The sequence below is a fragment of the Elgaria multicarinata genome, chromosome 2 (assembly GCF_023053635.1).
Source record: "Elgaria multicarinata webbii isolate HBS135686 ecotype San Diego chromosome 2, rElgMul1.1.pri, whole genome shotgun sequence".
NCBI lineage: Eukaryota > Metazoa > Chordata > Lepidosauria > Squamata > Anguidae > Elgaria > Elgaria multicarinata.
In genome coordinates this window covers 159,422,036-159,439,852 of record NC_086172.1, presented here as the reverse complement: position 1 = coordinate 159,439,852, position 17,817 = coordinate 159,422,036, and the positions used below count along the sequence as shown (strand labels likewise).

Genomic DNA, 17,817 nt, shown 5'->3' with positions numbered 1-17,817 from the left:
ATTAAAAGGAGGTGTGCTGTGGGGAGGCTATTGATCTACAGGATCCCCCAACATGCCTCCAGAACCGGGGGGGGGGGACTAAACCAGCCTACACCAGTATAGTTTATTTCTCTCCCATTGATAGTAATGGCAGGGGAAAGGTTTTCAAAGAACAAACTGCAGGAAAACATCAAATACAAAGTTCATATACTAGCAGGGCATATGAAAAAGCAGTTCCTTTGCTTCCGTTTCTCTCTCTCTCCCTTCCTCATAGGGTATGCTGTGCCTGGCACTCATTTTTCAGAAAGCAAGTAATAACTAGCATCGTGATTGGGTTTCACCTAAGGAAAAAAACCAAAATGAATTTGGAGGTTCTGGCTCAGGGGAAGAATTTCCAGGGGAGCGAAAATAATCTGTATAAGGCTAATAAAATATTTCAGAGGGGAATTTTGCGTCCCTAGTTTTAACATCATCTTGTAAAACAAGTTTTCCTTTTCTCCTTCATCTACCTTCCTAGGCGGAATGCAGGGTTTCCGTACTATATATTTTAAAGAAAAGGTTTCCCATTTTGTTTTTAGACTTAATCTTTTGACTCCTCGTCATTTGAATCAGAAGGGAAAAGCTCTTCCATTAAGCAGTGCTGAGAAGAGGAAAGCTAAGTGGGAAAGTCTGCAGAATAAGCAGGTAATAGTGTACTTCCCATTTTATAAGGTTCAGTACCTCTTTACTACTCTAAAAGATAATATCAGACTTTAAAGATGGATTTTTTTTCTTTATTAAAGATTCTGGTTCCAGAACTCTGTGCTATACATCCTATTCCAGCATCACTGTGGAGAAAAGCAGTTTGTCTCCCAAGCATTCTTTATCGTCTTCACTGCCTTCTGACAGCCGAGGAACTCAGATCGCAAACTGCCATTGATGCTGGTGTAGGAGTTAAGTCACTTCCTATAGATTTCAGGTACTGAATTTGCTGTAGTTTAATTCTGTTTAATTATGTTGAACAGTAGTTTGAAGTTTTCCAGTGTCGTGTCCTCTTGTAGCTTCTCCTCAGATCTAGAGGTCCTTCTCATGGGAGAGCTGTTTTTACACTTCATTCCTAGCATGAAGTAAAACTAAATCCAGGCATGATGTTCTGTCTGCACAAGTGTGGGGACTGTTATTCAGCCAGCCTTTTATAGCACAGTGCATATTCTTCCAGTAGCACAAGTGTTTGCAGAATAGTATTAGTAACTGTTTTGTTCCATTCACGGTTCTTTGGATCAAATCCATTTAGTTCTCAACCAGTTATCAAAATAAATTGATACCTTCAAATAAACTATGGTGTACTGTGGCCGTCATCCAGAGTACTGGGGGCTAGCACCATTTATTTATTTATTTAAGCATTTTTATGCCGCCATTCAGCCAAAAAAGGCTCTCACGGCGGCTTACAAAAGTATTTCTTGACATTTGAGCAATAGGACCTTTATCTTAACACAGTTAGCAGTGCCTCCATTCCTATTCACAGGTTGATTTAGAACTTGTATGCCAAAACCAGTTTTCAATGTATAGTTGCAGGAGGGTGGGTGGGTGGGGGGTGGTAAGTGGGATGGGAAACTCCAGCATTATAGGCTCCTGACCTCTGTGTATGTGTGTACATGATTAATCGGATTTTTTAAAATCCATCTTTCAGATATCCTAACCTGGACTTTGGGTGGAAAAAATCTATTGACAGCAAATCCTTCATCTCTGCTCCCAGCTCCTCTTTAGCAGAGAATGAAAATTATTTTAAGCACAGCGCAATTGTAGTCCCTGAAAATGCTGCACATCAAGGTGCTAATAAAACCTCTTCTGCAGATAAGCATGACCAAATGTCTGTGAACTACAGAACATTGATTGAGTCACCTAGTAAACTCCAAAATGATGTCTCAGTAGAACTGGCAACAGTTAATGGTGTTTCTTACAATAACAACCTTGCCAACGGCAATTGTGACTTAGCTAACCTAGACTTTTGCCAAGAAAATCAGCTAAATTACTGCAGGCAGGAAATACCTGTACAACCAACTACCTCGTATCCTATTCAGAATTTATACAACAGTGAGAACCAGCTCAAGCCCAGCAATGAATGTACTCTGAGTAATAAATATCTTGATGGAAATGCTAACAAATCTACCTCAGATGGATGTCCCAAAATGGCAATGACCACCAGTGCTTCAGATGCTTGTATTCTTTCAAAAGAAAGAACGGATTCTGTAACAAGCCCTTCCAATGGGTACTGCTCAAAAACGCTTGGCCCAAACCCTGGTCTCATTCTTCAGGCTTTGACTCTCTCGAATGCTAGCGATGGATTTAATCTTGAGCGGCTTGAAATGCTTGGTGATTCATTTTTAAAGCATGCCATCACTACATACTTGTTTTGCACTTACCCCGATGCTCACGAGGGACGCCTTTCATATATGAGAAGCAAAAAAGTGAGTAGTACTTCCATAATTCACAGCAGCTTAAAAAACTAAAAACAGCAACAGTAGTTATGTACGTTGGCATATCCAAAATTAATGATATGCCAGTGGTACTATAACACATTTCTTGAGCATTTCAGTCATTGGACTTAATTGTTGGTATGTGTTAGATATTACAGGACCAATTCTAATAGAAATTAGGTGCCAGGGATTTCTAAAGCCATGCCTGTTGATCATCACTTAGAAGGATTTATTGAATATATCTAGAAGCTCAAGAACTTCTTAGAAGGAGCCGCCATTAATTTTTTTGCCCATGAAAAATCCAGCTTCAAGGTATCTGAGCGGACTGCTGAGTGATTATTGTTCTGTTCTGCATAATATTTATTTATTTATTGCATTTCTGTACCACCCAATAGCAGAAGCTCTTTGGGCGGTTTACAAAATTAAGACAATTCAAAACAAAACAACAGTATAAAACCATAATATAAAATACAATATAAAAGCACAACCAAGATAAAAACAGCAGCAATGCAAAAATACAAATTTAAAATAGCAAAGTTAAAATTAATTTATAGACTTTTAAAATACTCAGAGAATAATGAAGACATATGCTCCACAGAATTTTTTTTTTAACTTATTTTGTTCAGTGGGAAACATGGTAGCTTTCTGGTGCAAGCATCCGCAAAAGATACTATGCAAATGTTGAAGTCAGTTGTTGTCATTAAATATTATAATCCCATTGCTATTTCTAAAAAATATTTCTTTTCCCAATTTAGTACTCTAGCCACTGCCCAACTGTGGTTTGTAAAATCCCCCTCTTAAACTTAACTGTAATAATGCAACATTATTATTTATATTAGAGAAAATACAAGATCTAAATTTTAACTGTTTGGAAGAGTAATCCTATCATCCCTGGGAGACCATCCCAGTGACCATAGGATTTTTCATTGTCTCACTTCTAATGCTGTAGGGAAAGGGGCTTTGGTTCTGATCCCTCCCGCTCACAACAGATGCGGAAAGAATTGTGGCAGCTGTTTCCTGAGGGTCGCCAATACAAATTTGGGGAACGGAAAAAGGGTGTATGCCTGTGATGTGAAGGGGAGAGGAGAGGCTGGGATCCACAGTACCCTGTGGCCTCTCAGGCCTCATCCCCCAGCAGTGTAACTCCTATAGATAAGCTCAGAGGGAAAAAAGCAAAAGAGGGCAGAGGCCACTCGTGCAATTCCTATAGATAAGCTCAGAGGCCTGTCTAGAGGGGGGGAAAGGACAAAGGCCACTCTGCTGGCAGCAGCCCAACGTGGCATAGGATACTCGAAAGCCTCCAAGATCTGAGATTTCCTTCCCATTGCAAGCCATTTGTAACTTTATTTGCTAATTATTTTTAATTGAAGAGTAGCTTTGCTTGATGCATACCTCTTGGAACTGTCCCCCCCCACCACAAAAAGCTATGGTTTTGATATAAAGGGGACAAATTTGGCCACACGATTATGTTTAGAGACTTCATTTTACAGCAAACTCCGCTTTATTTGTGTTTTTAGACTTTTTGAATATTTATCTATAGATTATGATAAACCCTTTTTCTTAAAGGTCAGCAATTGTAACTTGTATCGTCTTGGAAAAAAGAAAGGGCTTCCTAGTCGCATGGTGGTATCTATTTTTGATCCACCTGTCAACTGGCTTCCTCCTGGTTACATAGTAAACCAAGACAAGAGTAATGCAGACAAATGGGAAAAAGATGAAATGGTAAGCCTTTGTTGAAATACGTTTAAAATTAAATGTCTCAATGTACGAGTATATCATTACAAGTGAAACAGGAAAAGTGGGGCCTCTGCTTCTTATCATACTTCAGCAAAATATCGCCTACTACATCTTTGTTAACTCCTCTTAAAACATCTCTGTAATTAATAAAAATAAGGAGGAAGGTGATGTTGGAGGACTTATGAAGGTCAATTTGTGGGAAATGGTTCAATAATAAAGTGAAAAAGAGCAAAACTACTTGCAGTGAAAAATCTACTGTTTATTTTCTTTGGCGTCCTGTTATGAAAACTCACATTTTCCTTCCAGTACATTCACCTTTATTTTATGAATAAATATGTGAATGCTGATGAAAAAAAAAAGGTGTCTGATCTGCAGGAGATGCCCTTTTCACCTTAATGCTAGCACCTAACTGGGAGATAAAGAATGTGCTTCCAGTTCTTCTAGCTTCAGGTGACCAGGACTGCAATAGTGTCTGAGTTAAAGGCCTATAGAAAACTCCTATGACGTTTTTAGTGAATCCCATGCAATGGAACCTTCTGACTTTGAGGTTCTCCCTCGTGAACCTATGATGTTGAATAAGGGGTGATTTGTATGTAGTGCCAAACTCTGGCTAACAATCATGACCTTTGGCTTGCCTGCTCCCTCCTCTCACAAATTACGTTTTTTTGCCTTCACGCACAAATATACATGCATACAAATATGTGTACATGTCATTTACTTGACTTCAATAATCCCTTCCCATTTTGAAGGTAGATGGAGGGAAAATTCAAATTGTATTTGTATTTTCATATATATATATATAAAAAAACTAGTTTATACATGACTTCTTTTATGTATTGGCACATGCGCATGATCAAGGTACGTACGCATACGCCCATGAAGGAAATTTCCCAAACTTACTAATGTTTGAACTGACCCTTGTACTCTTGCAGCTGTTTTTTTCATTAGTTCTAGAATACCTGACTACCCATACTCCAGGATCTCCAGGCTTATAGACTGTTACATAGCTGATGCAATAATATAAGGAGAAGACTATATTTCATTGATATTGTGCATATTTCACATATTGTGCATATTTTGTAGTAAGGGATTTTTACTACTTCTAGGATAAGACATAATCTTGATGACCATTTGTATCAGGCTCTTTATAGATCACTACGATTTGTTACATCTTCTGATATCATAGATTTGAAGTAATATTTATCTGTACGCAGCCCTGAGATTATCTATACATCACCCTGAGATCCTAGTGATATAGGGCAGGATACAAATGTTTTAATAAATAAGATTTGTCCTGCTTCACACCATATTGCTGCATAGTGAAACGTGCTGGGGTTCTGAAGCCCTTACTCAGCAGTTCTTTTTGAAAGTGTTGGTGCAGATGACCAACATCTAGATTAAGTTCTAGATTCTTAAGGACACAAGAAGAGCCATGCTGAATCAGATCAAAGGTCCATCTAGTCCAGCATTGTGTTCACACAGTTGCCAACCCACAAGTAGATAATAGCATCCTCTTGCTTGTGTTCCCAAGCCACTGGTCTAAAGACGTATACTGTCTCTGATACTGGAGGTACCCTATTTCTTCAATTCTAAGACACACTTTTCCCCCCATATAAACATCTCTAAAAATGGGGTGCGTCTTAGAATCGCGGGTGTGTCTTAGGTGTTTTTTTTTCTGTTGGTGGTACTGAAATTAGCGTGCATCTTACAATTGATGGCGTCTTACAATCGAAGAAATATGGTAATATCTAGCCATCATGATTAGAAGCCATTGATGACTCTTTTATTAATATGGATAGTTTCACTGTGTAGTAAGAAGTACTGATTGGAAAAAATGATCAGATGTCTATTGCTGAAGGAGTTCATTAAGACTTCTGCTGCTTAGTGAACAGTATAAAACTGGAAAATATCATTGTCCTTCTTTTATTTATTTTTCAATATTTGTATACAGCAGTTCAGTCAAAAATGCCAGAGTGCTCTTTTGCTTTATAATTGATATACCTCCATAGAAAGTCAAAATCTTGATTAGAAAGAGCAATGAATATTGTTTTTTTACTCATCCATTTTCTTAAATTCATATTTTGACTACAATGCCACCAGAGGGCACACCAAAAGAATACTACTATTTCTACTGTGGAATATTTATTGCAGAGTAAAATATTCCCAGTATTGTGAACTGCCCAGAGAGCTCCGGCTATTGGGCGGTATAGAAATGTAATAAATAAATAAAATAAATAAATCCAAATTTCACTTGAAGAGAATGCTTATATATGTTCCTTAAAAAAAGTCTTGCAACACCCCTAATTCTGGGAGCAATGTGTGGAATATAAATTAATAGGATAAAATATACCATGATATATTGATTGTCTATCGATTGTAGTTGTTTCTGCTGATCTCAACAAGTGGCCATTATCACATCTTTTGACAATGTATTCAAGTAAAAAAAAAAGTTAGTCATTGTGCTAAGAACATTCTTTCATCTGAATTTCCTAGCAATCAACTTAATTGGGTAACACTGCATTGTCTTGTTATGAGGGAGGGGGAAAATCTTTATCTGGTATGTGTGTTTTTTCAAACCATTGTTTTTATACACCTCTGTCATGCTCCCTTGTTTAGTCATTTTTTTCGAAGCTAAACTACTAGGCCTTAAATACATGAGTCTTTTCATGTAGAGAATGTGCTTTGATCATTTTGGTTGCTCCTTTCTCAGTTTGGTGTGAGGAGACATCCAAGAATGGAGTAAGTCCTACTACCACCCACGAAATGCAGGGACAAGAGCCCTTGCATTAGGTTTAGTACCCTCTGGCTCTAACCCCATTTCTTTCTGACATGAGATGACCAGAGCTATATATACAGTCTTCCGAATGTAGCTATGTCATAAAGGCATACTGTCCACCTTTCAGTCACTTCCTTAATGATCCCCAGTAGTGGTGAGTGCATTAATGCCATCTTTGAGCTATCCATGACCCTTGATATCTTTGCATAGTTGCAGCCAGTTCAGGTCCCATTGGAATATATGTAAAGCTTGATTTTATTGCCTCAATATATGCATCACTTTGCAATTACTTTCATACTTACTTGTTTCTTTGTTGCCTATTTCAGAGATCCTTTTGGAGCTCTTCACAGTTGTATTGGCTTCTCACAGTTTGAATAACCTGATCATTTCACTGTGCATCCATGACTCCAAATATTTTATGAACAAGTTAAACAGCACTGGTCCTGATATAGATCCCTTCATTGTGAAAAACTATTCCTTTCCTTTCTTACCAGTTACTGATCCATAACAGGAATTGCCCTCTCTCTTACCCCGTGTCTGCTGAATGTAGTTAAGAGTCGTGAGGGAGTTTGTCAAAGTTTTTTTTTTTTTTGAAATTTCAAGTATATAATGTCTCTTCTTTCCTCACTCTGAGAACAAGAGTGAAACAATGCCAGGGAAATAGTTTCCATGGATGTGGCTTCATTCTACTTGCAAGTATTTCTGTGTTAGTTTAATTTAGTTTGTAAATTTGAATACAGATTGCTCTTGTCCTAAATCATAAGTTTAAAATATGTTGGCTGAACAGCATCAGAAATGTTACCTATTAAGAGTAAAAGAGTAAAAAAAACCACCTAATTGGCTCTAATTTCCCCCCAAATATAATTTGTTTTTGAAAACCAAAACCTTCATTTATATATCCCTAGCGTTTACCAAGTTATCAAATTCCCAATCCAGCGTTTCAGTACTATCCAAGTAATTGTTTACATGACCATCAAACCTGCTTAAAATATTTGGTCTAGAGCTCTTACATCTGTATGTAGATATAATTTAACAATTGTCTAAACTGGTTTCATTTATGCTGAGAAAATGGATTTCTCACAAGCTATATTTACTAATGTGAAAAAACTGCAATTTTTTTCCTGCTTAAGCACAATTTAATTATAGTAGTCTCATTGGGAACATGCTTATTTGTTGCTAAATAATGCTATGACAGTTTATCTGTGATTTTAAATATGGTTTGGGGAATTCTTCTGTAAACTAAATTCTTCTGTAAACTAGATGCACGGAAGAACCTTGTTTTACAGCCACTGCTTTTGTAATAGATCATACAACTCCAAATCAAATTTAGGATGCTTTGTTTTTGTTTTATATGCTTAAGTAGGTAAGTAGTTTCAAATTTTAAGGGTGGGAGTGTATAAAATTATGGTGCAGAGAAAGTGGATAGGGAGAAAACTCTCTTGGCTAATACAAGAACATAGTCATCCAATAAAGTTGAACAGTGGGAGATTCAGGATATACAAAAGGAAGTACTTCTTCATATAGTGCATAGTTAAACTGTGGCATTTGGTTCTGAAAATATAGTGAAGGCTACCAGCGTGGATGGCTTTCAAATGGAGTGCACAAATTCATGCAGGATAAGACTATCAATGGCTACTAGTCATGATGGCTATCAGTTTTCTCCAGTATCAGAAAATGCTTTTGCACTCGTGCCCTGCTTATGGCTTTCCCATAAGCATCTGGATGAGCACTGTGGGAAGAGTCTGCTGGACTAGATAGCCCTGTTGTCTGATCCAGCAAGGGTCCTCTTACATTCTTAAGCTGCTAACCTATTCTTTATGGGGTAGTGCAAAACAGGTCACACTTTTCTCTCTGGATCATCAAATCCCCTGATCAGCAATACCTCTGTGCTGTGTGGATTAACCTTCAGTTTATTCACCCTCATCCAGTCCAAATTGGCTCCTAACCACCAGTTCAGAATTTTCACTGCCTCTCAGGATTGGACAATGGAAATTAGTGTGGAAGTGAGAGCTGGGTGCCATCGGCATACTGATGACCCTTCAAGTCCAACTCTCCAGATGGTCTGACCCAGTGGTTCCATTTAGATGTTAAATAAAAAGCATGGGGGACAAGATAGAACCTAGTAGCACCACATACACAAAAGGCTGTGGAGTGGAGCATTAGTCCTCCAACACATACCTTCCAGAATGGACCAGAGCCACTGCCAAATAATGCCTCCCAACGCCTTGCATAAGTGACCTAAGTAGTTCTTAGGCAGCATGAATTGTAATGTATTTGAATCTAATGTAATCAGTAAAAGACATTGCTTATTTTCTTATGAAATTGTGAAATTAAGTGTTTTGCAACTTTAACTTCATGTTGTTGTTTTCAACTTTCAGACAAAAGAGGGTTTGATGTCTAATGGAAAACTTGATGATGAGTATGATGATGACGATGACGACGACTTAATGTGGCGAGTACCCAAGGAGGAAGCTGACTTTGAGGATGACTTTTTGGAGTATGATCAGGAGCATATCAAATTTATTGACAATATGTTAATGGGCTCTGGAGCATTTGTGAAGAAAATATCCCTTTCCCCATTTTCACCCACCGATAACAGTTATGAATGGAAAGCACCCAAAAAATCGTCCTTGACTAATGTCCAGTTTTCTTCAGATTTTGATGATTTTGACTACAGTTCATGGGATGCAATGTGCTATCTAGACCCTAGTAAGGCTGTCGAAGAGGATGACTTTGTAGTAGGTTTCTGGAATCCATCGGAGGAAAACTGTGGTATAGATGCTGGAAAACAATCCATCTCCTATGACTTGCATACAGAACAGTGCATTGCTGACAAAAGCATTGCAGACTGTGTGGAAGCCCTTCTTGGCTGCTATCTGACCAGCTGTGGTGAGAGAGCTGCCCAACTTTTCCTCTGTTCACTGGGGCTGAAAGTGCTTCCGGTTATTAAAAAAGTGGATTGGGATAGTGCTCTGTATTCCTACAGAGACCATTATAACAGCCAGCAGAAACATCTTTCAGCAAACTCTATTTCTGCCTCTCTAATCAACAATGACTCTTCTCTATATAAAGACTTGGTATATGGCTGTTTAAAGATTCCGCCAAGATGTATGTTTGATCATCCAGATGCTGAGAGAACATTAAATCACCTTATATCTGGCTTTGAAAACTTTGAGAAGAAAATTAACTATAGTTTTAAGAACAAGGCTTATCTACTTCAGGCATTTACTCATGCCTCCTACCATTACAACACCATTACTGGTAAGTCATGTGAAAAATCCCTTTTTGCATTAAGCTTGCATATATGAAGGATTGCAGATCATCTAGCAGGAATGTTAATTGTATTGCTACCTATTTTCCTCCCATTCCTCAACCCTTCTGTGTTCAGATTGTTACCAGCGGTTGGAATTCCTGGGAGATGCAATTTTGGACTACCTCATAACCAAGCACCTTTACGAAGACCCACGGCAGCACTCTCCAGGAGTCCTAACAGACCTGCGATCTGCTCTCGTTAACAACACCATCTTTGCCTCATTGGCTGTAAAATATGACTACCACAAATACTTCAAAGCTGTCTCTCCTGAGCTATTTCATGTTATCGATGATTTTGTACAGTTTCAGATGGAAAAAAATGAAATGCAAGGAATGGATTCTGAGGTTAGTGGCATTAGAATGTAGTTCTTGTTTTTTGTTTTGAATTCCATTTAATCCGTCAACACATTTAAAAAAAAATTATATTGGAAGAATTGAGAAAAAGATCTCAGCCCAAGCCAACAAGAACAGAGAGATGTGGTTCAAATTGAATTATTTAGTAATAAGCAATTAAGCTATTAGATTCTTTCTACATTTTAAATTTTGGCTTTGTCTGTGGCATATATAAGCAGGGTCTTTGATACACTACCTCAGAAATATTCTGAATGACCAAACCTATGACCAAGACTGTGTGTGTTGTATGCTATAAAAATTGCCCTGCCCATTTAAGGGGGTATCTATATGTTGATCAGTGCTTACTTAAAACTGATAGTCAATTTAACGTCAGACTTGTTTAAGCCAGCCTTGCTTCTCCAGCCTTCAAATAACCAAAAAAACAAGCATTCAAAGTTTGTTTCCGACGACATAAAGAAATATCCTCTTATAAGTGTTGTACTTTTAATTGAAACTTTGCAACAGTTTTGTAAAGCAACTTTTTTGGTACTTTTTTTTTTTTAGCTCCGAAGATCTGAAGAAGATGAAGAAAAAGAAGAGGATATAGAAGTACCAAAGGCCATGGGGGATATATTTGAATCTCTTGCTGGTGCCATTTACATGGATAGTGGAATGTCTCTGGAAATGGTTTGGCAAGTGTACTATCCAATGATGAGGCCATTAATAGGTAATATAGGAGCTCTCTGAATAAAATATTCAGTCATTCATTGTTTAGTTTTAGGAGGGTTACAAGTATAATTTTATTTTTATCACAGAAAAATTCTCTGCAAACGTGCCCCGTTCCCCAGTAAGAGAGCTGCTGGAAATGGAGCCAGAGACAGCTAAATTTAGGTAAGAATTAGTCTGTTACATATTTCTATAAAATATTCATAAGAACATAAGAAGCTGCCTTTATACTGAGTTAGACCATTGATTGATTTGACCCAGCATTGTTGACACTGACTGGCAGCAGTTCTCCAGTGTTTCAGGCAGGATTCTTTCCTAGCCCTACCTGGAGATGCCAGGGACTGAACCTGGAACAATCTGCATGCAAAGCAGGTGCTCTTACTAATGAGCTATGGCCCTTCCCCTATTCCAGAAATAATGCACCATACAGTAGATTTACAATGTCCTCCTATTCATTTTTAGGAGCCTCGTGTGGTGCAGAGTGGTAAGCGGCAGTTACTGCAGCCGAAACTCTCCGCACGGCCTGAGTTCAATCCCAGCAGAAGCTGGTTCTCAGGCAGCCGGCTCAGGTCAACTCAGCCTTCCATCCTTCCGAGGTCAGTAAAATGAGTACCCAGCTAGCTGGGCGAAAGGTAACTGCGACTGGGGAAGGCAATGGCAAACCACCCTGCTACAAAGTCTGCCAAGAAAACGTCAGCGAAAGCAGGCGTCCTGCTAGGAGTCAGTAATGACTCAAGTGCTTGCACAAGAGGTTCCTTTCCTTCCCCCCCCCCCCTATTCATTTTAATGGCATACTCTTCTGGGGGTGGATCTCAAAATTAAGAAACACTGGAGAGAATACCCAAGTACAATTTTTTTGCTTCCGTGTTGAAGTATATTAAGATTGATCCCTTCCCCTGTCCCCACCAATTGAATGTGTGTTTATATTAGCAGTGGACAATATGTGGCCCTCCAGATGTTGTTGGACTGCGACTTCCATCTGCCCTCGCCACCGAATCAATGGTGAGGGATGATGGGAGTTGCAGTCCAACAAAATCTGGAGGAGCACAAGTTGCCCACCCCTGGTTTATATGTACACCTTCTCTGTCTACTTCATGCATATGACAAAGTGTACTGTTCCCTCTTCAAAAGCTGATGTTGCAATAAATTAACTCTTTAAGGCTGCTGTAAATTACTATAGTAGGTGTTCTTGAATTAATTCAGTTTTGACTGTCTTGGCTGTAATTTGTAAATATGTGTTTTTGTTTTTCTATTTTCCCTGTTGCTCATACAGTCCAGCAGAAAGAACCTATGATGGAAAGGTCAGAGTAACCGTGGAAGTTGTAGGGAAGGGAAAGTTCAAAGGTGTTGGAAGGAGCTATCGGATCGCCAAATCTGCAGCAGCAAGAAGAGCTCTCCGAAGCCTCAAAGCAAATCAACCTCAGGTTCCAAACAGCTGAGACACCTCTTAAAAAACAAACACAAAAGAAAGAGAAATTTAAAAGATGTTGTTGAGAGGAACAAATTGAAGACAGCATTTAAAGTTTGATAACAAAATAGCTAACAACATTTAACATGTATACATAATTTTGGAACTAATTGTAGTTATAGGTTTTTTTTGCGCAAACACAATCTTGTCTTCTTTCCTCACTTCTGCTTTGTTTAATCACAAGAGTGCTTTAATGATGACATTTAGCAAGTGTTGAAAATAATTGTTGTCAGGTATCTTTTGGTTTACTTTGTCAGTACAGCTTTGCTTAGTGTTTAAAGGCCAGGGAGCTTATGCCTATTGCAGTTACTAGGATTTATATATATACATATATACTAATCTTGAAATTCCTCAAATCTGTGCACTAGTGCCAGTCATGAAGCAGTTTATAAACTGTACTGGATGATTTGGTGTAAGGATAAGTGTGCCAGTATTGTCCTCGTTCTTTCCATGTCATCTGCATTAAGATGGCATTCCCAATCATTATTGCACTTATTTGTTAGGGACAGGTTTTTAATTGAAATGTCTGGCATCTAATAGAATTTTAAACTGATGCCACATAGTCTTGGATTAAAAGGTTCTTGCCTTAAAAGTACATAAGCCCTCACTAATACAACCTTTCATTTCTAATATCTTTGGAGCAAACTGTATTACATTCCCTTCACTTTTAAAATGCATTTTACAATGATAAAGCTCCATATTTACAGTACATGTTAGTTTAGCTGTGACTTAACTTATTACACAACTGTAATAGAAACTGTATTCATATATACGTAGTGAGGTTATTTTTAACAATTCAAAGGAAATGGTTAGTACAGATTTATTTGATATGGAAAACAAAGTTTATCACCAATTTCCAATACTACAAAACCCAAGAGTTTAGACTGAGCACAATCCATCACTCTTGTGGAACCCTCTTTCACTTCAAGGGGCTTTTGCAGGAGATACTCTTGGTGGATTGCAGACATTGTTTCCAGCATTGGAACTGTGTAAAACTAGCTAATTGCACAGTGAAAACTGTTGCTTTAAATAAATAAAAAGAACCTTTGACATATCGCACCTAAAATATGCTGCAGATTTTATATTGGATTCATATTTAACAAATGGAGCACCTTTACACCTTTAAGAGCGATTTCCACATAAATTTCTTACTGTACTTTTCAGAATTGCATGCATATTTCACCTACCAAAGCTGTGCTGTTAAATTGCCATGGAAGTTGTTGTGTGAGAGAAACTGCCATACTTTTGATACATCTGTGATTTAGGTCCTTTAACATAGATTAACTAGCTCATTATTGTTGTTTCAGTTGATAAAAAAGCATACATTTTTAGGCTATGCCTAAATTTCTTTAGATTTTTGTAGGCACCCTTCACTTAAATACCTCAGTTCTTCTTCGTTCATTTATGTCTTTTTTTTCCTTTTGCATGCATTATTTTTGTTTGTTTGTTTGTTTTGGTGCTATGTGTATGTATTATGCTTGAAATTTTAATTTTTGCACTGTAACTATAATACCTCTTAATTTACCTTTTTAAAAAGCTGTGGGTCATCTTGCACTCCCACCAATATCAATAGAGGTTTGCTGCAATTTTACCACGTTAATTATGCTTGAAGTTTGAGAGAGCTGAGCAAGGTTTTTAATGTTTTCCAGCACAGTGGTCTGCTCTTGATGCTGTTTTATGTGTTAAATTACAGATAATACTGTTCTCTGCTTTTAAAGACTCCCTTTCCCCACACATACACATGCACTGAAAAACTTAAAGAGGAAAAACATCTGGCTTACCTTTCTGAAAGAGAAGAACCATACCTTACTGGCAGGAGACATTAAACTTTTCTGAGCTGCAGAATTTAGTCTTGAATAACTGATTACTTTGTTAGGTTTCTAATAATGACAATGAAGTGAAATATTTGTGTGAGACTTCAGTTACAAAAAGAGTAAAATGGCATGATCCCCTTTGCAAGTTTGATCTCCACATTAGCTTGAAGTTTCTCTGTTTTCATTACAGACCACTCACACTGATTAAAATGCAAACTATTTTTTTCAGCATTAAAAATGGCTGTTCTAGTCAGCTTCAGGGTGAGCAGCTGCCATGAAAACTTCAAAGAGAACTCTTGCTACATGCATAGTATTACCCCCAATATGCATATAGCTTTGGATTGCGAACACTTGTTAGAACATTTAGTAAAGACTGTAGTCTTCAAACCACTGCCTTGAGTGGCTTTTAAAGTATTCTTGCACCCACATTTTAATGGGACTTCTCAGTGGTAAGTGGATTGAGGATTGCCATCTAAGCTCTTTTCATGCAAGAATAAGGTTATAAAGGTAGTTTATGAATGAACACTGTTAAATCCACAATTATGGCCCAGAGTAAAACTTTTGCAAATCTAATAAATAAATGTTAGTAATGTTGATAGTTTTTCTCTGGTGATGCACAGGTCCATCCTTAAAAACTTACAATATTCATACAATTTTTTAAAAAAAGGAATGCATTATCCCAATCAAATTTGTGTGTGTGTGTAGTGGAGGGGGTGTTGTGAAATGCCCAAATGTAAAATCAAAACCAACCATGTATGTTTGAAAAATAGTCAGTGAAGACTTCAAATAAATGTTTCATACTTGGAAAATTTCAGAGGTTAGTGTAGCCTGATGCTAGTAGAAGAATTTGATCATTACACTCCCTAACCAGAAGTATTCAATGCCACCATGATGCATCAAGCCGATGAACTGAAAATATTGAGTAGAGGCCAGTTGTAAATGTAGGTCCTGCTGCTGTTTGTGTGGGGGTGTTTTAATGCCACAACCTTTTTGCTGTATGATTTAATTCAGTTTTTTCATAATGCTGTTAGAATGCGAAAACACACTAGTTTCCATGCTCTACAACTGCTTTACCCTTTTTATATATAATTGGGGTATTGGAAAATGTATGCTATTTAGACTTAAAGCTAATCATTTGAAGGTTGGGATTGAAATCCCTTGACATGCTACGAGCATGAGAGGAAATGGACTGTTGCAAGCCTGTCTTCAAAATGTACATCGCAGACTCCTCATATAGACAGCAGAGGGGTTAATTGGCATGAGCCTAGTTTCAGTTTTGTTTGTGATTATTCTGTTATACTGTTATACAGTCCTCCTAACTATGCTGCATTTTTATTTTTATTATGGCTTTCTTTTGTGCTGGTTCTGTTCATGTAGCACAAATAAGCATTGCACTTGGTACCATGCTTTACCTCATTTCAAGGAGAAATATGCTTAATAGAGGAAAAATGTGGTTTGGGCCTTGCTGCTGCTTTGATTTACTGAATTTGAAAAAGAATTCTTGCAATGTGTCACTTAACTTGCACAACTGAAAAAGGCCGTTTGTTTTGTCTGTGGCATGTTACTGCTATACTTTAACTGTTTTTAAATGGTTGGTCAGGATCCAGGGAGCCCCTTGTATGACTGGAAAGTGCTTCCACAAGATGGTGTTTATGGGGTCCTTCAATTTCCAATGAGTCTTCCCCCAGCTGCAGCTAGCTACACATCCCATACTTTCTACAGGAGCTTTTTTCCCCCCAGTAGATGCAAGGGGCTGCAACGGGAAGGAGGTAAGAGAGCTCCATTTCCCAAGCAGAACTCTGCTCAGTAGTTCTCTGGATCCCACCCAATGTCTTTTTCTTTAATATGCCATTTTTTATATATATTTTGGTGGAACGGTTTAAATTTCAGACTGACCTCTCCATACCTCCCCTTCCCTCACCCTGCTGTAAATTTATTGAACATGCATACGTAATGGTCAATTCAATTTCTCCTTTTTTATGTGAAGGTAACTGTGGATATCATCTGGTTGAATGCAGAGGACATAATTTTTAGCAAAAGCTCTTGTCAGTCTAAATGGAGGAGCTGCTTAGGTCTGAGCAGTCCTGTAAAATGCAGGACCACATCTGTAGGTGGCATAAACTGATAGCCCAGAAGTCATGGCCTTTTCAAATTGGAAGATAGTTATTTGACCATATTTGAGCCATATGCTGTTCTCCTACATTCCTCAATGAATGTACTGGAATTGGTTGTGTGTGAGTAATGTAAACAGGATTGATTCTAGGATACTTTTAGGCTATTGGTGGCAAATACTTTCATTTTCAGTAAGCAAAGGTGTGTTTATTTATAAAACTGTCTTTAAACCTTTAACATTTACAACCATAAAATGTAACTGAAACCTGACAATTTTCACCAGCAGAAGTCTTGATAACAGAACTCCATAGGGATCAGTGCCGAATACAAAACAGTTAATTGCAACTTCTTTCAAGAGTAACTCAGCATTCTCAATCCATTTTGTTTCCTAAATCATTTTATAGATTTACCCGTACTTTGTATTTTTCATTTGGATAACAACCACAGATCGTTTAAATTGATATGATAGATGCACTTGGTTTCCTACAGCAGCAAGTTATCTAGAGAAAGAGAGGGTGAACAAGCATTGAAAATTGCAGGCTTTTTATTGTAAATAGTTTGACTTTAAAGATGGTTAAAATCAAGTAGAATGAATAACATAATTTGATGGACAATAAAATATTTCCCATCACATGCTGCAGCTGTCTAAGGGACATAAAATGTAATTCATTCATACTGTAATCGTGCTGCAGAAATTTGCAGTCTGCACCTTATGGATCACAATTACCTTTAATAGATTTTTTTGTAATAATTGTAGCTGAATATATCTCCAATAAAGTTATGGTCTGTTCATTTTTGTGTTTGCTTTTTTCTTCTTAATATAATGCAGGTTTCTCACAATTCACTTTTAATAGGCGAACTACCTTTTATGTCTAACAAAGCAATGTGTATCCTGTGTAAATTACTGAAATCTGGTCAATGATAGTTACATTTTCATTCTGCTCCTTCCTCAGAAGAACCTGGTATAGAAAGGCTTTTTGAAAATCTCTGTCTTAAACCATACATTGTGACAATTAGTTAAAACGAAGAACAGGACATCTCCAACCATGCCCAGGGAGACAAATAAGAACAGAGCTGTTGTGCTTTCTGAGTCCCTGTTTCCAA

At 37.7% G+C, this 17,817-nt stretch overlaps 1 protein-coding gene across 4 annotated transcripts in view; it reads left to right on the top strand.

The window, feature by feature from the left end:
* DICER1 (dicer 1, ribonuclease III) overlaps nucleotides 1-17,505 on the top strand; it is a 61,002-nt gene extending 43,497 nt beyond the window's left edge. For all 4 annotated transcript variants that reach the window (XM_063118006.1, XM_063118004.1, XM_063118005.1 and 1 more), the window contains 9 exons: nucleotides 558-663; nucleotides 762-937; nucleotides 1,649-2,426; nucleotides 4,002-4,157; nucleotides 9,327-10,209; nucleotides 10,337-10,605; nucleotides 11,158-11,320; nucleotides 11,409-11,484; nucleotides 12,593-17,505. In XM_063118006.1, the coding sequence (XP_062974076.1) occupies nucleotides 558-663; nucleotides 762-937; nucleotides 1,649-2,426; nucleotides 4,002-4,157; nucleotides 9,327-10,209; nucleotides 10,337-10,605; nucleotides 11,158-11,320; nucleotides 11,409-11,484; nucleotides 12,593-12,758 (2,773 nt within the window). In that variant the 3' untranslated portion in view covers nucleotides 12,759-17,505. The remainder of the gene's footprint in view (nucleotides 1-557; nucleotides 664-761; nucleotides 938-1,648; nucleotides 2,427-4,001; nucleotides 4,158-9,326; nucleotides 10,210-10,336; nucleotides 10,606-11,157; nucleotides 11,321-11,408; nucleotides 11,485-12,592) is intronic.
* The last annotated feature ends 312 nt before the right edge of the window (nucleotides 17,506-17,817 follow it).